This window comes from Artemia franciscana, chromosome 2 (assembly GCF_032884065.1).
Source record: "Artemia franciscana chromosome 2, ASM3288406v1, whole genome shotgun sequence".
Taxonomy (NCBI): domain Eukaryota; kingdom Metazoa; phylum Arthropoda; class Branchiopoda; order Anostraca; family Artemiidae; genus Artemia; species Artemia franciscana.
The window spans coordinates 66,989,281-67,013,252 of record NC_088864.1 but is presented as its reverse complement, the minus strand read 5'-3'; the positions used below and the strand labels follow the sequence as shown (position 1 = coordinate 67,013,252).

The window sequence follows — 23,972 nt, the reverse complement described above, 5'->3', positions numbered from 1 at the left end:
TTTCAGGATTGGGTAAATAAGTGCAATTTTCCCGGGGGTAGGAAATTTCCCTTCTCTCCATGCGTTATTACATACTTCCAGGAGTTTAGCTCAAAAAATGTCAGGTGTTTCAATCAACCACTTGATGTGCATCTCATCATATCCTGGTGCTGAATTTAAGTTGCATCTTTCAATAGCTGTCTCTAACTCAGATAACGAAAAAGGTAACATTAACAACCTCTTATGTTGTGCTATACAGGTGGATTTGGCAAAGCAGTGTCTGGAGGTTTCTTCATGAATGTATTTGCAAGAATATCAGCTTTTAGAAAATCAGAAGTTACTAGTTGACCCTGGTATTTTATTTCATATTTGCAATCATCAAGTGTCATTCTCTTGCTGTTCATCTTGCTTACATATTGGTGAATGTTAGATACTGCAGTGTGATGATCTACATTAGTCATAAATTTTACCCATGCCTCTCTTTTGGCCTGTAAACATGTTTTTTTCACTTTTGCTGAGCTATGTTTATATTCAATTGCAGTGCTCATTGATGGATGTCTTTGAAATGCCTTTTTTGCTATGTTTTTAGCTTCCACTGCAGTAGAGCATAGTTCATTCCACCAATTTTTAATTCTCTTATGGCCAGTTGGACCCCAAGTATTGGGGCTTGTCTTGGGAATTGCTTTGTGAGCAGCATCCATTATAATTTTGGTAAGTATTTTTACTTTATCATCAATTTGGGAAAAATCTTCAACTAAAATATAATTGGCTTCTTGCAGGATTTGCCTGAAAATTGGCCAATTACCTTTCTTGTTGATAAACTTCCTTTTTCCAGGTTTAGTTTAGTGACACATATTAGAGATTGTAGTCTTAATAGCACAATGATCACTTTGTAGATCTGTTACTCTACTAATTGAAACCTGGTCAACAGCAGCAGCAAGACCTAGTTGAATATCAATGGTTGAAAATGTTTTATTCTTTATATTATAATATGTTGGCAAATTGTGTGGTATTAGAACTGCTATATGATTATTTTCTAACAGCAATCTTTCAACATTTTTCCCAGCTTGGTTTGACTGTTCAATATCTTCCCAATGAGGGCTATGAGCATTTAGATCACCAAAAATAAAGGAGTTGTAACCCTCTGCTTCTGTTAATAAAATATTATATATATCAGTATCCCCCTTTGGGTTATACATAGATTTAATTATTAAAGTTTCTCCTGAGCTTAAAGAGATTGATATTCCTACCACATCTATTTCATGGTCATGTTGCTTTAATGGTAATGGATAGTGAACCATTTTCTCAGCTATAAAAATGAGCACTCCACCCCCTTTTCTCCCAGAATTTCTATCTTTTTGATAGCATTTGTATCCTGGTATCAACAGTTTTTTCACATTATTTAAATTTGTTTCTTGGAGACAAATTATATCCACTTTTTCTTTATTAATATACAAGCAAAGTTCCATCATTTTATATTATTAAGTGAAAATGTGTTCTACTGCAACACTATCAGTTTATCTATATCACTAACATTGTTAATTAGTTGGAGGGTTTGCTTTCTAATCATTGGGGAACTTGAATATTTTTGGCTGCAACAATAGCAATTAGTTCCTTAAATTCATCTGTAACTTCTTTCAGCAATGACTCTGGAAAGTGCTTTTCTAGTGTTTTCTCACATAGTTTGTTTTTCATTTGTGTGTCATAATTTGATGATTGAATAAGCTCCTGAGTAAAAATAAATTTTGTCAAATTCCTTAGTTGATTACCAACTAAGATTGAGGGTGTTGGCGGTTTGATGTTGCTTCTTTGAGGTCCATTACCCCTAATAGATAAGAATGTAGGTCTTTTGGGTTGAGAGGGGGATACACCTGCAGGAATTCTTCCTACTTTGTGATCAAGTCTGGGGAGAGAAGAGCTAGCTATACTTATAGGAAACTCACTAGCTGATAGGGAGTAGGTCTCACTGAAGTTGGTAGCAGGAATTTTTTCCACACCTGCTGTGGTTGTCTTCTCAGCTCTTTGATTGGAGTTGATCTCCTGGAAGGTGTATTGACAAAGTTTATATGAGGCGGACTTAGTTCTTTTCTCATAGCATTAGCAATTATGGGTACTGGTATTCTTTTCTCCTGAGCTATTTTTACAATCTGACTTCTTTGTTTGTATTTTTCACAAACATTTCTGTCATCAGAAAGATGTGAACCTTTTGAACTGTTATTTTTCTGGATGAGTGACATTACAACAGCAAACATTGGAATGGATAATCCATAACTGGGGGTTGGAGCTGTAGACTCATCTGTTGCTACAGAAAGATTGGGTCCATCAACCTTTCTTTTTTTGTTATTCTTTTTCTTGAGTTTTTGAACTACTTGGAAGTCATCCCATGCCAGATGGTTCTCATCATCTGGTAATTGACAGTTTGGTTCCCTCCACTGAGGTGAACCCACAGAAATCATTGTGCCATCTCTAGATGTAGATGGTCTTGATGGCTGTCTAGCCGTAGCCTTTTCAATTTTATTGTTATCATTTTTTGCAGGCTTAGTGACTTGAGATGGGGATATGGCAATATTACTCTTAGGCTTAGCATGGCTCCCCTCTAGATAGGGATCTGATGGATCAGGCTTAGACATAAGTCTAGGAACTTCAAAATATCTGAAAGGCACTAAACCTCTTAAATAAGGAAATGACAACAATTGAAGAAAAGATAAAGCTTTAGATACTCCACTTCCAAAGCCATATAATTAACAAATATAATATTTGTAAATATCCATTTTCTTTGAAAATTGAAAACTTGATTTGATAAAATTGGCTCCAACTTCCCCCTCAGGACTTTATGAAATTACCCTACTGGAGGTGTAGAAGGTTGTACAAGAAAAAACAAAAAAAAAAACAACTATGAAACTTTTACTCTATAATGCACATCAAGGCTAAATTTTCCTCATAAAAACTAAGAGAAAAACATGAATGAAAATGAGGAAATACAAAGAATTGTAATCCCTTGATGCTTGCCATACATTATAGGCTAGGCTAATACAAAAACTTTATCATAGGCTAGGCTATTTTTGTTAGTTTCTTTATATAGCCTAGGGCTAGGCTATTACCTTAAATCACAGCTTGGGGTGAAATAAGGACTTTATTTTCTTGATTGGTAGAGAGGAGTTTATGTGCCTGGATCATATCCCCATGTTTCCGCCTGTAGACTAAAGAGGGGAGGTTGAGTTCCTTCAGCTGTTCACTGTAGGGCTTGTTTTCCATACCGGCAATCAGCTTAGTGGCCCTTTGTTGGATTTGCTCAAGCACTACCTTATCCTTTTTGAATCAAGGGGTGGCCAGGATGGTCCCCACCTCCAAACATGGTCTTACCAGTCCTTTGTAGAGCTTGGTGATTACATGTGCTAGCTCTGCTAGCATTGGCTGAGATCTTCTGTGAGTGGGAGCTGAATTTCAACTGGGAGTCTACAATAACTCCTAGGTCTCTCTCCTCCTGAACATGCTCCAGTATGTGGTGACTTCCAGGGTTTTGGGTCATTATGTATTGTTGCTGGGGAGTTGCTGTGTCCAAAGTGTATGACCTTGCATTTTTCAGCATTGAATTCCAGCAACCATCTTTTGACCCAGGAGCACATGTGGTTGAGATCAGTTTGGAGGGATTGGCAGGCAGAAGGGGTATTGGCAGGACCTATGAGTTCTGAATCATCTATATAGAGAGTGGTTTTGTTACTGGTGATAAGGGCTAGCTCATTTACATATATATTGAACAGGGTAGGGCCCAGGACACTGCCCTGGGGGACCCCGCTGGTGACTTTAACTTCATCAGAGAGTGAGTGACTGTTTGGTTCATTGGTCACTTTCACTTGCTGTGTTCTGTCCCTCAGAAAATCCTTGATCCAACTGATCACTTTTGGACTAAGAGACAAGGTGCATAGCCTATGAATGAGGTAGTTGTGACAAACTTTGTCTAGATCCAGCAGGATTATATCCACTGGTACTCTTTTTTCTAGTAGGTCAGTTACAAGACTCAAGTCACAAGTCAGTTACAAGACTCAAGAAGGTTTGTATCCACTGATCTCTTAGAACAAAACCATGCTGGCTGCTACTGATGAGTGAGTTAGCCTTAAGATGGTTAATGATGCATTTATTCACAATTCTCTCCATGACCTTGCATGCCACACAGGTAAGGCTGGTAGGTCTATAGTTTGCTGCTGAAGTTTTGCTACCCTTCTTACAAATTCTTATGAACTTCTCTTGTGTTAGCAACAAGTTAAATAATTTTACCAGGGGCACTGAAATAGCAGGGCTTAGTTCCTTCAGCAGTTGTGGACTGAGACCATTATGTCCAGTTGATTTGTTGGCATCAAGCTCCTTAAGCTGTTTGGTTACTTCTTTGACTGTGATTGGTGAGTGTATCATTGGGAAGGAAGTGTGTGTGCTATGCTAAACCATTGAGAGGACAGGGGTTGAAATAGCAGTTTTAAAGAGTTTATCAGAAAAAGAAGAAAACATGGTGGATCTGTTTTGAATTTCTTTTTATACAACTTAATCTTGACAAATCAATATTGGTGAATTAACCCTATACAACTTTCACAAGAAGGATTTAGCCTACAATGAAATAGTAAGTTTGAAACTAATGTTTCTTTCCAAAAAAATGTAGAATGACAGTATTAGTCTCAAAGTTTTGAAAGGGGCTTAAAATTGAATTTGTCAGGAAAGCAATTAGCCTAGGCCTATTATGTTTGTGAATAGCATAAGGAAGAAATTGATTGGTATGTTCACTTTATTTGTATGAAACCAGCATGAACTACAACATATTTACCCCAACTGTTTGGAAAAAAACCATGTTTACACTTTTAGGGCTAAAAATGGAACTTCCTCCAAAGGCATAGGCCTAAATTATAAAAAATACCAAAAAAACAGAACATCAAGTTTCATGTTTGAGCATTTAAATTACTAAACTAGTACTGAAATCAAAGATATTTCACAAAAGAGCTTAAATACTAACAACTTGGACTATACACAAGTGCTAGATCCAATCATTATAGAATTTATTCTATGTAAATTAGACAGAAAAATGTATCCAAATCCTTAAAAAATACATTTAGCTTCTAGCAGAAAAATAGTTGTCTTTAAACTTTTACTGTAAACTTTCTTAGCTTATATAATAACACGAGTCAATCCAATTATTATTTTTAATTTCATATCTTTACTCTGTAATTAAGGATCTCATACACTGCACGCTCGTTATTTTTTGAATGCATACCAATGTGACTACTTGTTAGATATGTCTTCTCTAAAGGTTAATAATTTCAAATTAGATAAATACGTGATGGTCTATACTGTTCTATATCACCGGCTAAAATCAGGTGCACGTCTTCTAAATAGCTTGTTATTTAATTGGAAGCTACATCATTCCCGTTTATGCCCTGTCTGCTTCTTAACAGATGAAACAATTCAGCATGTAGCCTAGGGCCTATTATTTGATTGCCAGGCTCTGAGTGAGGAGACTATTTTTCTAAAAGGCCTATTGATAACTGAAAAGGAGAGGATTTACCTATAGAATCTGATTGTGCATAAAAGAGCAGGACTTAGTAGGCTAGGAACAGCCATATTGAAACTGGGTGGCCTGGTGGTCTCAAACTGCTGGGACAGGCAGCTCAGGTACCTGCACTTCCCACAATCAATAATGTATTAATGTTTATAATAGTGTGCACTCATTGTTTGCTGACTGGAGGCTAATAGTGCTTACAGTGGCTGGTTTTTCTGATATAGGAGTCAAAGAGGTGAAAGAACTGGATGATAGTCTGTATACCTCTCAACAATTTTTGGAACTAGATCTGTCTAAATACTAATTTGTCTAGTTTCCAAAGGCTAGTAGGTACAGTCAAATCAAATACCCCTTTTGACTTTAGGCTGGGTGATTCTATTTGAGGATAAATGCTATTTTATTTGAGTATGCTACTATAGATGCCTACTATAGTTAGCTTATACAATAATCCTGATTAGGGGTAGGCTACCATAAATTACACTGCATTCTACTTGCCAGTAATAGGCATGATTTTGTAATTAGGCTACTATGGGTAAATTTATAATTGACAGCATTACTTAACCTAGGCTAGTTACAGTGAAATTTGAATAGGCCTTTGTGAATTGATTCCTTTTGTTATGCTCTTTCATGGTTCAATAATGTTTTTTAGAGGAATAACATTCTGAGCCCTTAATGAGACTTTAAAAGGTAAAACAGTCCATAGTAACCAACAGTTTAAACACAATTTTCTAAAAGAACAACTGTTTAGTAAGAAAAGTTGCCATTTGTAACTGATTCAAGACTGACAATTGTTTTTTTTTCCTTAGACTTAATAAGCTAGTAGCCTAAAATGTTGGCCTATTTTGAAAACAAATATGCACACATTTCAAACAGAGCCTAAAACCCTTCAAAAATTATGTAATTTATGAGAGATTTCAGGTCATTTACAAAATTGCTGCCAATGCATTTTCCAGATAAGTTTAAACAAAATAAGAATTATCATTCTTGAATCAGCTAAAATGATAATTTTGTCTTACTAGCCAGTTGTTGTTTTTTAATGTATGTTTTTAAATTGTTGGTTAGCCTAAGCTAATATGGACTATTTTAACTCTTAGGGCCATATTAAGGCCTCAAAATTTAATTTTCCCCATAAGTAACAGTTGAATTATGTAACAGCATGAACAAAAGGCATCAAATGACATATTCACTATCACCCTAGCTAGATTATTTTCTCAACTACAAATTTACCATAAGGTGTAGTCCAATTAATGTTTAACTCCTTATTTGAGTGCCAAACTGCTTATCCTGGTGATATCGATGCATAATTAAGGCAATTGTGAAGGAAACACTATAAAATCCTGAAAATGATTTTGAAAATCCTAAAATAGTTATATTATTCCCAACAGTGGCTCACTATATTTTACCCCAGCTCCCCCTAATGTGTAAATATATTGCCCAAATGATATGTTTAATTAATCAAGAAACAGAAAAATGCATTAGAAATATATAATTCAGACCAAATATTTTCATATTTGGGAAGGTGGAGGTTGTAGTTTTGGGAAATGCTTTTAGGAATGATGTAAGTATGTATTTTAGGATTTGTTGTACTGTTCCTTGTCAATTGAAATTTTTGATAAATCTACACTGGCTAAAAAAACCTAAATTCTAGATGAGGGGTTTTTGTCTATCTTAGAAAGTTGTCAAGTTAGGTGAAAGAAAATTTCAGGAATGAATCCAGAGCCCCAATGAACAGTAGAGGTGTAAAATAGCAACTCCCTGGAAGGATGCCTTCAATTCCAGCTTGGTGCATTCTAAAGATTTCTTCTTACAATCCTGATAAAGTATTAGGAATAACATTTGGAAAACAATAAACAATGAAATTAAGACTGAAGACCCAAAATAAAGGTGGAGCATATTGTGTCAAAATTTAAATAGGTATAAACCTGACATCAATGCAACCTTCTAACCCCTATAATTAGATAAAGGGTAGAGACAGTAATCTGAAAACTGCTTCCCTGCATATTTTAAGCCTTTGATTAATTCCTAAAATTGTTGTTCATGCAACTCAGCTACTCTTTGAGATAGCAAGTTCCTACCCAGAAGAAACTTTATCCTGGTCTAATGAGGTCTACAAATTCATCAATTTGGCTGTAAAACAATTTGCAAATGCAACCTTATATTGGTACACCTCTTAAAGATTTCCCTTTATCTGTTTTGAGCCAAGCCTATGGCTTTCCTTTTTTTTCTTCTTTCTTTTTTTTAATAAAGATAAACATATTTTGGATAGACTTGGCTAAGCAGCTTGAACATCATAAACATTTCTTCTGTTGTAGCAAGATACCAGTATAGGCAATCTCATTGTCTCAAGCCAAGAGGAGAAAGGGGTGTTGTTTAGGCCTTTGTTGCATTTTGTTGTATGCCTGTGAACTAATTTGGAAGTTTCCTTGTCAGAACTATTAATTTGGTTGGCAATGCACATGTCTAACTCTACCTCAGGTCAAATAATTCTTTTTAAATCTTTTGACTCCATTGAGTATTGGGGTCTTGGCCTTTTTTTCTACCAAAGTGGATTGCTTTGCATATCTGGGTTCTGAATATATCTGGAATTTTGACAGAACAACTTACTTCGAACTATCCTCATAAAGGCTTATTTTTTCTGATGTTTAGAGGTGCATCATTTATAAATTTATCAAATAGAGTTGGGCTCAGAACTGTGCCTTTGGGCAATCCACTTTTTACTTCAGTTGCATCCAAATGCAATGTTTGTCTATCTTTCCTCAAACACTTTTACTAATTGTTTCCATTACTCTGAAGATAAAATATATTTGAAGATGTCTTCTTTTATAATTGTAACTTTGAAAAATCAAAATTGCTGAGATTACAAGGATTTTATATCAATATATGTTAAACAATAAGTCTAATTTTGTTATTTGGTTCCAGACATCTTAATTATCATTCATGACTCTTCACTTTTCACTTTGTAAAACAAAATTGACTAAAGAGATAATAGATAAAATAGGCTATTCCTAAGCTTTAACCATGCCTTCTATTTTTCGAGGCTAGCCTTGATAGGCTTTTGCTTGCTATCTAATTAGGTCAAGGTGTGCTGTCTTCATCTGACCATAGAGCTGTAAATTGCAAAAAGAATAACACATGCTATTGTTGCCTCTAGACCAAGTAAAATGAACAATGCATGGGTTCAAACTTCATTTTTTTCCCCAGAAGCAGCAATCTTAGCATTCAGCATATCTAGAATACTTTTAAAGCCTGCTGGAAGAAATCAAAGACATTTAATCTGTAATACTGACACCACTGAATTTAAAAGAAAAGAAGAATCAAGAGAAATTTTTTCCAGGCTACTAAACAAGTCGTATTTCATTTAACTTTTGAAAATGATAATTCTCTAATTAAAGTGCTAGTCGGAAACCAGTTTTCTTACACTTTTCTCTTCTAGCCTTTGTGTCACTCAATTTTAAGTGTCAAGAAGTTTTAAATAGCCTTAAAGGATCTATCCTAGTTTATGCCATGATGACACAGTCAACTTCTTAGTGTTTAGTCTTACTTTTGAAATATATAAATAATTGTTTCTTGTATGTGACTGAATTAGCTCAGGCATATCACTTAGGGGGAGCAATTTTCCCTTCCTTTCCCAAGATGGTAAAATTTTAAATGAGGTGCTTTTGCTATCTTGGAAAGTAGTTGAGTTTGGTGAAAGTTTGGAGTCCTTCTCCCTCCAAGGATTACTGAGCCATGATGAACTAACAGAAACTTTGTGTTATGAGACAAAACTCTCATAAATAAATATGGAGGAAACACAAGGCCCAAGGAAAGTGTTATAATGATTTATGATATTGTATGATTTATTTGAAAAACAAATTCTATTGTAGCTTAAAATCCTTTTTAAGTTATTAGAATTATGGTTTCAAAACCAAGAGTGAAAGAAAATGAGACACAAACCAAATTAAGGAAAACATACTCTTTTTAGAATTTAAGAAGCATATTCTTTCAGAAACCAAGCTAAGAAAAATATAGACCTGTCTTTTATGTAATTTTCTAAGCCTTATAAATATGAAAGGAGTGGATATACTACTCCCACCAACTCACTGAAGCACAATTGCACATGCTCCTCCTCTATCTCAATCTGTTCAAAGCTTCAAACTTTTTCCCCACTAAAAAAGCTCTGATTTCCTTTAAAACCTTCTTTATAACCTCTTCCACCCTATTTGAAGTCTTCCTGCTTTTTGTTTGGCCACAGATAGGTGGCGAAAAAGAATAATCTTTAGCAGACTGTCACTGTTCATCTGCAGAATCTGTCCTTAGCCATCTTAACCTTTCTCTATTATAGCCCTAGAAATTTTCCGTACAGCTTTTTGTTTGGTGTAGCCTACTGTCAGTCAAATGGGTACCCAAAACTATCCATAGACAATTCTCCTGGAAAACATCTAACAAATCCTTGACCATATTACGAAGCACCCATGTTTCATAACCATGTCTTCCTATAGCTTCCAACACTCTAGTTATGGTTTACAGACTTCGTTTCCTTTTTTTTTAAAGTATTTTAAATTTTAAGAAAACACCTTGGGCCTTAGCTATTCTACTTTTTACATCTTCACTGTATCCATTATCTTTACTGATTTTTCAGTCCAGGTAAGTAAATCTATCCAAATGATTGATCTTCTTTTATTAAACATATCCTCATCACCTTCATTTGTTCCTAGTCTAAGCCACTTAGTCTTCCTAACATTAAGTTTCAAAACTATTCTTGTATGCTGAATTCTAATCTTGTATGCTGAATTCATTATTTTTCTAAAAATGTTATCTAAGACACTAAAATGATCTGAATAATCTAATTGTAGAAGAGTTTTACCTTACTGCTTAACTCAATGATCTCCCATAGATTTTGCTGTGCTCCTTAGAAAAAAGTCTTGAAAATGATTCCTATACAGAGGGATATAACACAACCCTGCTTAATTCTATTGCTAATCTAATATCAAACAGTTTGTGGTAATGAACTGTATAGTAAGGAGAGACCTGGCTCAATAGTAAGTGAAACTCTAAAAAAAATAGAATTTTGATACCAATAGTTACATCAAAATAATTGCATTTTAATGCTGATTTTAAATATATAAGTTTCATCAAGATCAGTTATACCCATCGAAAGTTACGAGCCTGAGAATATTTGCCTCATTTTAGAAAATAAGGGGAAACACCTCCTAAAATTCATACAATCTTAACGAAAATCACACCATCAGATTCAGCGTATCAGAGAACCTTATTGTAGAAGTTTCCTGCTCCTATCTACAAAAAAGTGGAATTTCGCATTTTTTGCCAGAAGACAGATCATGGATGCATGTTTGTTTGTTTTTTTTTGTTTTTTTTTCAAGGGTGATCGTATCGACTGAGTGGTCCTAGTATTTCGCGAGAGGGCTCATTATAACGTAAATGAAAAGTTCTAGTGCCCTTTTTAAGTGACCAAAAAACTGGAGGGCACCTAGGCCCCCTCCCACGCTAATTTTTTCCCAAAAGTCACCGAATTAAAATTCTGAGATAGCCGTTTTATTCACCGTAGTCAAAAAACCAAATAACTATGTCTTTAGGGACGACTTACTCCCCTGCAGTCCCCATGGGAAGGGCTGCAAGTTATAAACTTTGACCTGTGTTTACATATAGTAATGGTTACTGGGAAGTGTACAGATGTTTTCAGGGGGATTTTTTTTGGTTTAGGGGGGAGAATTGAGGGGGGGGGGTTACGTGGGAGGATATTTCCATGGAGGAACTTTTCATGGGGGAAGAGAATTTCAATGAAGGGGGCGCGGGATTTTCTAGCATTATTTGAAAAAACAATGAAAAAATAAATATGAAAAGTTTTTTCTACTGAAAGTAAGGAGCAGCATTAAAACTTAAAACGCACAAAAATTATTACGCATATGAGGGGTTTACCTCCTCGTTGTACCTCACTCTTTACGCTAAAGTATTTTTAGTAATTTCAACTATTTATTCTATGGCCTTTGTGATTCAGAGTGTGATTTAAGTTCTAAAGCTTAAAGCTCAAAGTCACTAAAGCTTAAATGGGACATTTAAGCTTTAGTATAAAGAGCGAGGCATCGACGAGGGTTAACCCCCTCATATACGCAATAAAAACATACGAATATAGAAGTTCGTTACGTAAATTAATTCGTAAGTTACGAATAACTTTTACCAATGAAAACGTTTGTAAAAAATTGAAAGTTCTACTTGCCTTCTTAAGTAATCAAAAAATTGGAGTGGAACTTGGCCTCCTCTTTCACTCCTTTTTTCTCAAAGTCTTCCGATAATTGCAATTAATTAATATGCAAATTTGTTTTAATTATTTATGTGCGGAGAGCCAAGATCAAAACATGCATTAATTCAAAAACGTCCAGAAATTAAATAGAAAAAAAAACAAGTTTTTTAAATGAAAGTAAGGAGCAACATTAAAACTTAAAACGAACAGAAATTACTCCGTATGTGAAAGGGGCTTTTCCTCCTCAACGCCCCGCTCTTTGCGCTAAAGTTTCTTACTGTTTTAAAAAGTAGAGTTAAGAGAAAGAGTCAAACTTTAGCGTAAAGACCGGGGCGTTGAGGAGGAAAAGCCCCTTTCATATACAGAGTAATTTCTGTTTGTTTTAAGTTTTAATGTTGCTCCTTACTTTCTTTAAAAAAAAAAAATTTTTTTTTTCTATTTAATACCTTAAAAAGACCTTGTCTTAGAAGGCATCATGGAAGAACTTTCATTCATCCCCGAGTTTGATGCAGCTACAGTATCCTCACGCTATGGTTGGATGTAGGCATTAAATATAATGATACTGCTGATTTACTGGCAGCCAAGGCTTCTTTGTTAAACCCAAGCCCTCCCTCTGAACTCAATTCACAAGACATTATTAGGCAAAGCTCTAATGGTAATCACAATAACTAATTTTATCTCCTTTTAATACTAGATTACACACAGTTCTATATTACCATCTGAAATCAGGTACCCTTCTTCTTAATAGTTTGTTATAGTTTCAATTGGAAGCTACATCAATCCCCCTCTATCCTGGGTCTGCTTCTCAACCAATGGAACTATCCAGCATGTCTTATTTGATTGTCAGCCACTGAGTATGGAGACTATTTCCCTTAAACGCCTCTGCTACATTGCTAATATTCCAAATACCTACACTGCAATCCTGAATTCTAAACTGCCTTGGCAAATGAATAAAAATATTTTTAAGGCATATATTAATATATTAAAGAAGAGACAAATTGATTACTGATTATTAATGCACAATGAAGTCATTAAAAAAGGGGGGTAGTCATCATTTGTCTTGGAGAGCGTAGAAGAGAACAGGAGTGAGTGGGAAGAACTGTATTGGTACCAGTCGGCCTTTAGGTCGTAAACTGCTTAGGATAGGTAACTCAAGTACCATCAATTCCTATGACCCATCAATAGAATTAAAAAATTTAGTTGGGATGATTGGTTTTTTACAGATAAGAAAACTTGGTTACGGAGGAGGACAATGGATTTCTGAATATCCCAATGATACTTTTTGGAGAGTCAAAGGGGTGAAAAGACTAATTGGTAGTTCATATACCCTCTATACAAAATTTGGAACTGGATCTGCTGCTGGTTTAAGTGCCATGAAATATTGCAAACTGAATTTCAATGACATGCTAGTGAATAACTAAAACAGGTGTCATATTAAAGATCCAAAACAAAGATAATGATGTCCATAACTGAGTGTGAGCCATTCTTTCTTAAAGAAATCATCAAGACACATTTATTTTCTTCTTTTTTGTTTGGAACTATGTAAGGAATTCAATAGAGTAAATGGCAATGGTTTGTTACCGCTTGATCTGGTATAGAAACAGTAAGAAAACATAGAGGCCAGATTCTCAATAGTTTTTTTTTCTATTTATTCTATTTTTCCATTCAAACATTTGTGTGACTCCAGGCTAATGGCAAAATCTGACTGCAAAGTTTTCAGAATCTGGCCTCTATCTTTTTTCCTATCTCTAGAATTCATACTGATGTGTCCATTTTAGCATACTATACTAGGCTCCTTGGCTACACTACCCAAACAACATAGAAATCCTTACCGCCAAAGAACAAAAACTAGCAAAACCTTGTAGTCAAAGCCTATAAAAGCATCAATTAAATTATGAAACTGATTTGGTTTATCTCTTTCACAATTTTGCATTACATGGGCTGAAAACAATCAACTACTTTACTATAATGGCACAATATTTCTCCCTTTTTTCCATACTAAACTAGTCATAAGCATTTTATAATCCAGATAAGATTTAAGAAAAAAAAAATAATCTGCTTACTTTCAATAATTAGTTTTGAAGATCCAAATATACTAATTCTATAATTGAAGCCCTAATTTCCATACATTGAAATTAAGCTTGTTTTGAAGTTATATTCTTCTGCTGACCATTCTGCACTGTCAGTGGTAATAGAATATCTTTTTACTTTAATTCCTCATATATTTTTTTGTGATTTAGAATGTGGTATAAGAATATAATTTAGTATAAAATATTTATTTATTGTTCTTATTGAAAATATTATTATGGTTAATTCCTCTCCTATAATCGACCTGATCCGTCTACTTTGTGGTCTATTAAATAAATAAAAACTTTATTTTTTTTTAAACTGAAAGTAAGGAGCAACATTAAAACTTAAGACGAACAGAAATTATTCCGAATTGAAAGGGGCCGTCCCCTCCTCAACGCCCCGCTCTTTACGCTAAAGTGTTTTATTGTTTTAAAAAGTAGAGTTGTGAAAAAGAGTCAAACTTTAGCGTAAAGAGTGGGACGTTGAGGAGGAGACAGCCCCTTTCATACACAGAATAATTTCTGTTCAATTAGGTTTTAATGTTGCTCCTTACTTTCAGTTAAAAAACTTGTTTTGTTTTTTATTTCATTTCTGAAAGTTTTGAATTAAATGGCTTTTGGCTAAATGGCTTTCTGAAAGTTTTGATTGGACGATTTTGAGAAGAAGGGGCGGGGGAAGGGGCCTAGTTGCCCTCCAATTTTTTTGGCTACTTAAAAAGACAACTAGAACTATTAATTTTGTTTACGAATGTTTTTTATTAGTAATAAATATATGTAACTTACGAATTAACTTGCATAACAAACTTCTAAATCCGTATATTTTTTTATATATATGAGGGGATTTGCCCCCTCGTCAATACCTCGCTCTGTACACTAAAGTTCGAATTTTGTTCAAATTCTTTAAGAATGACCCCCTTAATCACGAAAGTCGTTTAATTAGAATAAATAGCTTTTTTTGAAATTATGAGCGTGAGAGGGGGCCTAGTTACCCTCAAATTGTTTGGTCTCTTAAAAAGGGCACTATAACTTTTAATTTCTTCTCGGGATATTCTAGAACCGCTGGGTCGATACTATCACCTCTGGAAAAAAAAAACAAAAAACAAATAAACAGGCATCTTTGATCTTTCTTCTGGAAAAAAAAATACAAAATTCTACATTTTTGCAGATAGGAGCTTAAAATATCTACACCAGGGTTCTCTGATGTGCTGAATCTGATGGTGTGATTTTCATTATGACTCTTGGGGGGTGTTTCCTCCTTTTTTCGAAAATAAGGCCCATATTTCAGGCTCGTAACTTTCGATGGGTAAGTTTAAACTTGATGAAACTTATATATCTGAAATCAGCATGAAAATCCAATTTTTCATGTATCTATTGGTATCAAAGCTCTGTTTTTAGAGTTTTAGTTGCTATTGAGCCGGGCCACTCCTTACTACAGTTTGTTACCATGAACTGTTTGATAGTATTTACTGAATATTGGTGGACAGTTATTACATAAAAAAAGAAAAAAACAGCAATGGGCTTCATAGTCCCTACTGGCAGTGTTATTCTCCGTTTCGTAGTCCCTCAGCCAGGAAGTGCCATAGGGGGGGGGGCATCTTGTGTTTTCACGCACCCATCTTGTTTATCTTCCCCTGATTTTTCTAGGTACTGATATAGAGCTTGGTTGTCTCTAGCTAAGCTTGGAATGGCCCACCACTGGCCCCCATTCCTAACCAAATTACCAGCAAAACTAGGATTGGTACCCAAGTCCTCAGACAAAGGATTTCAAGTTTAGCAGGCCAACCACTCGGCTACGTTGTTACAGTTGTTACATTCCATTCAGTTTTTAATTGAACTGTGTTTTCTATGTTGTAAAATGTTTGTCTCTTAAAGGCTATAGCCCCTGGTCATTGTTTTTAGTATATGCATCTTTTTTATAAATGAAGCAAATTGTTATTATTTAAAGAATATCAAATAGTTAGGCCTATACATAGTAAGAATATATGATCAAAGATTTTGTTTAATTCATGTTTTTTTTTAGAAAAAGTTAAAGACCATAATCGGTCTAGTTGTTGGTGGTACTGCCACATTTACTGGTATTTGCATTTATCATGGCAATGAAAAGTTCACAAATGACGTATTGCTACCATTAGTCCATAGACTGGATCCTGAAACAGCACACAAGGCAGGAATATGGGCCTTGAAAGCTAATATCTATTCAAAACATAAGCCAATTGAATACCCAAATCTTGTGAGTGTTTATCTGGATTATTGTTTATAAGAATATTTTGCTTCTTGGTGCTGTAAAGTATATTAGCTTATTTTTCTTTTCTCTGTTTTGTTTCTGTTTCCTCTGTCTTTGAGTTTTCGAATTATTTTTTTTTTTTACTTGGAAATAAAAATAAATCAGTCAAAGTAAAAGAAATAATAGATAGATATTATGATTATAGCGGTAGAAGTTTTACTTAGAGTAGGCTATTCCTTACGATTTTCGAGATTCGATTCACTTCAAGTCACCTCTGCACTAAAGAAAATCAAGTCAGTTATACCAGATTCCTACCATACATGTAATAATTTAAAATAGACTACATATGGTATGTGTTTCACAGGCTCCTTGTGAAGGCTTTCCGAAGCCTTCACAGCTATATTACCAGTGAAGACCTTCCTAAGATTTCTTTCCAGTTGTTTTGAGCAGGAGATAAGATTGGCTGCTTAGACCTGGGAATCTAAACTGATTGATTACTTACCGTTTTAATCTAGATTTATTGCTTGTATATCTGGTGTTACTACCAATCTGAAATCTAGTAAACATGAAAGGGTGTAATTATGCCTTGAAAAAGGACTAGTCTATCGAGTTGATAGTATTCTTCTTTTTCTTCTTGTATATAGTACACCATGAAGGTCCTTTACACTCTTAGGGATGGTGTGTAGAACAGCTGTTGTGGCTTGCACAGCAGACCAACACAGGTATAGCAAAATCAACTTGAATCATTTACTATTCATTCTAGACTGATCCATTGATTGACTGCTGTTATTACCAATCAGAAAGCTGGCAATCAGAAAGTCAGTATGACATTGTGTGATTATGCCTCGAAATAACACATGTCCAAAAAATGGACAGTCTTGATGTAAAATTGTTTTATATTAACAATATATTTGCATAGGAATTCACATATGCCTGTGTTTATATTTATGTAATTGTTACATGTTTATATTTATGTGTCTATGATTATATTTTAAATATTTTTTTTTATTTACATAGGTATTTATTTAGGAGCAGGCACATCTCATGAGAGCTTGTGAGCTAGAATTACACAAACCCTAGGCAAATCTTATGCAGAATATTGGAAAATAAAAATAACCATGGAAATTAGGATTTTTTTTTGGGGGGGGGAAGTAAGTACTGCTCTCCCTGTGTTAGTGCATGGTTAATCTTTTTTATATGTGTTATAATTATGTTATGTTAACTGTTTCAGCTTTTCTGGCTAAAACAACTTCGGAATAGCCTTCAGTTTTATTATTTTTTTACTTTTAATTAAAAGTTATTTTTCAGCAGTTTTAAGCTTTGTTCAGCTAATGGGATAATTTTTGTTTTTTGCCTGTGTTTACATTTATATAATTGTTTACAAGTTTGTGTTTATATGCCTATGTTTATGTTTAAAATAATTGTTTGTATGTACATAAACATTTATTTGGAAGCAGATATATCTCAGAAGAGTTTGTGAACTTGAATTACACGAAAACTAGGCGAATCTTATGCTGAATTTTAGAAAATAAAAATAATTGTGGAAATTAGGTTTTTTTTATATGCGGTACAATTATGTTATATTTTCTTTTTAGCTGTTCTGGCTAAAACAACTTTAGAACAGCCTTCAGTTTTATTATTTTTTCATTTTCAATCCAAAGATATTTTTTCAACAATTCTAAGCTTTGTTCGGCTCGCGGGGTATTTTTTTTTTTAAGATAAAATAAATTTCATTGGATACTAGTAGAAAATTTGGCACATGTCCACATTTTTTTTGCTAGCTTTGTATATATCCAGCTCTGTTGCAAAACTGAAGTTTTTATTCAGACTTAAGCCTCTACTTATATTCTTAAAATTTGTTTAATAAAGTGATCAGTTGAAGTAACAAAAAGAACCTTAGAAATAATTTTATAACCTATGATTATGACAATTTTTGACTCTATGATGACCATTTAAGCACTTTTCTTTTAAATAAATCCTCTCCTAAATTGAATTACATCCCTCCTAAAACTAGGAATTCTAACCAAATCAGGAGGCCTTTGAACCTTTGAAAGCCTTGTTTGTAATTGGATGGTTTTCTAGAATCCATATTTCAGCATTGTTGAATAACGTAATGTGACAAGTTAACAGGGACTCCACAGTCTTTCCTGACTATTGCATAGTATTTGTCCCACTATTCTGAAATAAAACTCTGTCTTCTAGAGAGCCAAGTTTCGACGCAGATTTTGTCCAAAGAAAGCATTTGATGCGACAAAGGGCTTTCTTCACTATAATAGAGAATTGTCTATAGAATTCCGATTGTTATTGTGTTTTTCTTTTCAGAGAACTAAGCTGTGGGACTTAGAGATTCCATCGCCACTTGGAATGGCAGCTGGGTTTGACAAAGATGGCGAAGCAATAGAAGGACTTCATCAGTTGGGTTTTGGATTTGTTGAAGTCGGTACTGTCACCCCACTACCACAGCCGGGTAATCCACGGCCCCGAGTTTTTAGACTACTTGAAGATGGGGCTATTATTAATAGGTCAATTGTCATCTTCCGTCGTAGTTTTTAAATACTAGATTAGGATAGGCTAAAAAGGTATCATACACACTGCTTTTACCTAAGCCTTCTTTTTTCAATATCTCTTTTCTTCTTACGTACTTTGAATATTCTAATTTTTGATCACATGATTATTCATTCAGCTGTGCACAATCGTCAAAATAAATCCATTTCTCTAGTAGGGAATCTACCAGAATTATTTTTGTATGCGATTGGGCTTCAGTTTTGTACTGTTCTTGGGAGGGTCGATATTTAGAGGGACTTAAAAGTTAATATAGTAAAGTTTGTGGATGTTTGTGTTTAAAAGAAATTGAATAATAAAAATGTTCACAATCCATTTACCGGGTGCTTCATTCACTCATATTTTATGTAAAAATGATATAATACAGTAATATTAAAAACCTTTCGTTTTTTTTGTCTTGTTTTTTAGTTTAGTTTATTTTCATAAATATTTTAACTTGAAGAGTGAAATACCGCACATGGAAACATTTTCTTAAGCATTTTTGTTTTTGCATCCTTGTTTATTAATTCACCAAGGATACCAAAGAAGTTCTTAGTTACTAGATTAAATAAAAAAAAAACAACTTTTATTCAACTGAAAGCAAGGAGCAGCAGTTTTCTTCTTCTAAAGTTTACTTTTAAAACAGTTTAATCATTTTCTGCTTCTTTGTGAACGTCAGTGATGATTTGAATTTCAAATTGGAATTGCGGAAATGTATGCTCTAGCAAAGTTAATAATAAAATGAGTTTTTGTTTGTGTGTGTGCATGTGTATGTTGGGGGGGGGGGAGTATTTATGGTAACCTTCTTTTTGTATCACTAAGAGTGTTAGGCAAAAATAGGGACTTAGTTCCGCTAATTTCAGTCACCATTTAGTCACTGGTCGTCGGGCTCAGTGTCTGATTATGAGACAGGGTTTGAAATAGCTTGCTGAGATGGGATAGACTGAACCCAGTAATTGCTAAAATCATGGACTTGGGGAGGGGGAGTTAATCCCCTTGGATATTTGAAGTACCGATCATGGCGCAATAAAGGATCTATGAGAGTAATATAAGATGGGAGAAAGAAGTTCGCTTGATGATACCAGTCCTTAGGATCAATTACTGCTTCCCGCTGATGACTGGTGAGTAGTGGGTTACTCTCCGCTCTCTTCTGAGGGACGATTGCTGAAGCTTCCGGGTTGGGCTCTTGGGATGTGGGTAAACAATTGTAGACGTCTTGACAGTACCAAGGAAGGCTTTTCTATAAACTATTAACAGCCCACTGCAGAACTAAACCACCAGAGGCCAACAAAGCTGCACTCGCTCCTCCTCTATCGCAATTTATCCAAAGTTTCACTCTTTACCACCCTCCAAAGAAGTTTAGATTGATAAAAAAAGACAGGCAAGTCCTATCTCAAAATACCACACCCAAAAGGACACCAATAGCCAAGCAACTGTTGGTACTATGTTCGTCTATTTATTTTATTTTTAATGTGGAGGTAATGGTACTTTCGGGCCTGAGCCTTGACTATGCGGCTCCACTCGCAACAACAAAATAGTAATCTTTTTTTCTTCCAGTTTCATCGCATGTATATGTACGTTTATTTCCAAAGATTTAGATTTCTTTTTTTTTGTGCTCAAACGAGTAATTGTAGTGCAAATTTATCTGATATTTATATATATATATATATATATATATATATATATATATATATATATATATATATATATATATATATATATATATATATATATATATATATATATATATATATATATATATATATATATATATATATATATAATATATATATATATATAATATATATATATATATATATATTTATAATATATATATAATATATATATATATATATATATATATATATATATATATATATATATATATATATATATATATATATATATATATATATATGCGTATACTGATTTTATGTATTAGTTTTAGCCTCCATAAAAAAATTTCTGTTATTTTCAAGGAAATTTCGGCTCTTTCGGACCTTTACCAGCCTGATTAGTAGAAATAATGAATTACTCCTTTAAAGGATCCTGCCCAACTAGAACCTATATGCGAAAAGTTCGCCCAATCTAAAATTTCTCCTTCCCACATTTTTTTCTTAGCCGATAGTAAAAAAAAAAAACAGGCACAATTTTGCTGCATATTGTATTCACGTGTGTATTTTGCTTTTTCCAACTTTTAAGTTTGCGCTCTGTTAAAGTATATGACATTTGCTGTATATATTCGTACCTTTATTCCTCGTTTAGCTACGTTGAATTACAAAGTAAAATAAATTGAAAAGTTGTAAAACTTTTACCTTTTCCCTCTTTTACTAAAGCAAAATGAAAATAATAAGTTATGCTTTTTATTGTTAATTAAATATACTATTTTAAAAATATGACCTTCGTGGACTTCGAATCTAAGGCCTCCTGCTGACACGGCACCCAACTTGTCGCTGAACTATTTTGAAATGTCTTCGATGTAAAAAAAAAATGTGTTAAATTTCTTTGAATTTATTTATTTTCATTTCATTTTCATTTTCTTTTGATTCTAGATATGGATTCAATAGTTGCGGTCATGGAGAAGTTTTCAATAGAATAGAAAGTTTAAGAAATCAAGGCTTCAACGGTGTTATTGGTGTTAATTTAGGAAAAAATAAAACATCGGATGATCCAATTGCAGATTACGTGGCTGGAGTTAACAAATTCGGTCCAGTTGCAGATTATCTTGTTATCAATGTTTCTAGGTAAGCGTTGAATGTTCTTAGATTAGGACACCCAATTTCAGAATTTGTTTCCATTTTTTTCTACGGTTATTATCCAAATATCCACTGAATATTGAAGCTATATAAATTAACTTTTACATGGATGAATCCGCCATGGGATGGATCTCAATCGTTTCTTTAAAAATCATAGTGGCCAGAAAACGATGTAAGTAGATTTTTTTTTTTTTTTAGTTCTGAGTAACAGTCCTAATTCATATACAATTTTTTAGTTTTAACGACAGATTTTCAAATTTTCAAGTTATATTTGAACAATATCATATCATTTTAATCGTTTATGGCTAAGAAATTGGGTAGTAAGTAGGTACTAAAAATGAGTTGTTTTAAGAACTCATTTATTCGTTTTCTTGTGTTTAAGCTTTTAACTGATCGTTTTTTGTTAACTTTTTGTACTCCGATTTTGTATTCATTTTGTATACACGGCGGATTTGCTATTTCTTGTTTTATGCTGTATGACAAGAGTCATGAAACTGAGCCTCATATGTCATAAACGTTGAATTGTTTCAACATTTATCATTGGTAACCTTTACCACGTAAATACATTGGGACTCATCCCTATTTTGGGATCATCTCCGCATGTGATGTTTTGTGAAAGTATTTTTCTTGTCGATTGCTTTCAAAACGTTTAAACTGATTTATTTAACCTTTTTTTATTTAAACTGGATTTTATTCTATTTTTTGAAATAAATGCATTCTTGAGGCACTCTGAAAAACATTTCGAATCCTATTCCCATCATCATCTGTGTGATATCCATTATCATAATGTTTGGAAGAATAATATAAAAGTGCTGATAAAGAAGTAAAGAAGTCAGCAAGGGGGCGAGAAAACATACATAAAGAACCTAGTCACAGAAGCCGAACGAGCTGCAGGTATCAATCAAATAGTAGGTGCTCGAGAAGACGTCTCTCTATTTGTTGAAGCCGCAGATGGTCAGCATCTGACCAGTGAAGAAGAAGTGCCAGAACGGTGAAGACAGTGCTTCGCAGGTGTTCTTAACCAACAAATCCCCCAAGAACCCCTTGGCATCCCAGGTGCGCTACTCTTTAATCTTAATATATATTCTAGTCCATTGTTTTCAATGAGGTCGACATTACTCTTAAGTCCCTAAAGAGTGGAAAAGCAGCTGGCCATCTCGGAATATCATCTGAACTAATTAAATATGGCAGAAAGGCTATTAGAAAACCATTTTTTATTCTAATGACGGGGTGCTGAGGAAAAAGTCATTTTTATACTAATGACGGGAATCTGAATTGAAAAATGATATGATTGTCAAACACTTCAAGAAGGGAAAGAAATCTGTATCTGATTAGTGGAGAGAAATAACACTCCAAACGATTGGAAATAAGGCTCTGCTAAATAATGTTAAACAGAATTCAAGGCTAAGTGGATCTGAGCTAAGAGATGAAAAACATTGTTTTCGACCAAATCGATCGTATTGTGATCTTCACTCTTCGGGTACTTCTTGAAGAATTAATTGAAAGCAGGTACACAGCATCTTGGTTTTTGTAGACTTTCTGAAGGCTTTTGATTCTGTCTATCGTGGAGCAATATGTAAAATTCTTTGGTTTTGTGAAATCCCTGAAAAAGTTATAAAGATGATCAAAGCTTTGTACGAAGGATAGTTGCGTGCAGTACTGACTGAAAAGGGACAGACGGAATGGTTTTCTGTTGAATCAGGTGTGAGGCATGGATGACTCCTATCCCCAATCCTATTTGCCACGATCATCGACCTGCTTTTGAGATCATGTAACCTCTGTGGCGTCGTAAAGTTAAACCCTCAGAGACAACTTTATGGCTGCGACTTTGCTGATGACTTAGCTCATGCTACTCATTTCATAGAAGATTTGCAACGGAACATGAGGGGTTGCAATAGAGAACATTGAGGAGTCTCAAAAGCCTCCCAAACAGGCCTGCAAATTAATATGAGCAAGACCAAGGCAATGCTAGACGGCGTTACATCTTCGCTAGCTGCAGGTCTTAAACTTATATAGGCTTAGGGCAAATAGAAATTTAGGAATTAATAATATATATCTAGAATAAATATCTAGATAGTACACTAACTCAAAATGGCAGTTGCAATAGAGAAATCATCCTTCGAATTGTATATGCTGGTACAGCATCCTCTCAATTAAATAGTGTTTGGAGATGTACTGTTTTAAGTCAAAATTGTGTTTGTTCAACATCAGTGTAATCTCCATATTGATAAATGAGTGTGAATCCTGGGGCCTTTCTAGAGCTGTACACAAAAGGTTACTTGGATTTGAGAACGATTGCAATTGAAGAATACTTGCGATTTACAGGACTGATAGAGCACCTAATACACAAATCAGATTTCTCACTGAGCAACCTCAAATAATCGACAAAGACCGAGACTTATAAGGTGGTGATACTGTGGTCACATAAATCGAACAAAACAAGGATGTCTTCCCTATGGTGTTTGGTGCTGGACTCCTCTGAGCCTTCGGAAGAGTGGTAGACAACGAATCACTATTGGAATTATACAGCCATCCCTCACTGAGCTGTGGTCTCTGGCTGAGGATCGTCTTCCGTGGAGGTCAGTCGTTGATACCCTATACACCACTAGACGAGGGAGGA

At 34.4% G+C, this 23,972-nt stretch overlaps 2 protein-coding genes across 3 annotated transcripts in view; one reads left to right on the top strand and one right to left on the bottom strand.

Moving 5' to 3' along the window:
- Positions 1-4,002: 4,002 nt before the first annotated feature.
- On the bottom strand, positions 4,003-4,389 carry LOC136035447 (uncharacterized). The gene has a single exon (XM_065717258.1). It carries the CDS (start codon positions 4,387-4,389, stop codon positions 4,003-4,005), a length of 387 nt encoding a protein of 128 aa, XP_065573330.1.
- An 818-nt stretch (positions 4,390-5,207) lies between these two features.
- The window catches only part of LOC136043988 (dihydroorotate dehydrogenase (quinone), mitochondrial-like), a 33,272-nt gene continuing 14,507 nt past the window's right edge, over positions 5,208-23,972 (top strand). For both annotated transcript variants that reach the window (XM_065729075.1, XM_065729076.1), the window contains exons 1-4: positions 5,208-5,272; positions 15,852-16,061; positions 18,378-18,577; positions 21,149-21,340. In XM_065729075.1, coding sequence (XP_065585147.1) covers positions 5,258-5,272; positions 15,852-16,061; positions 18,378-18,577; positions 21,149-21,340 — 617 coding nt within the window. In that variant the 5' untranslated portion in view covers positions 5,208-5,257. The remainder of the gene's footprint in view (positions 5,273-15,851; positions 16,062-18,377; positions 18,578-21,148; positions 21,341-23,972) is intronic.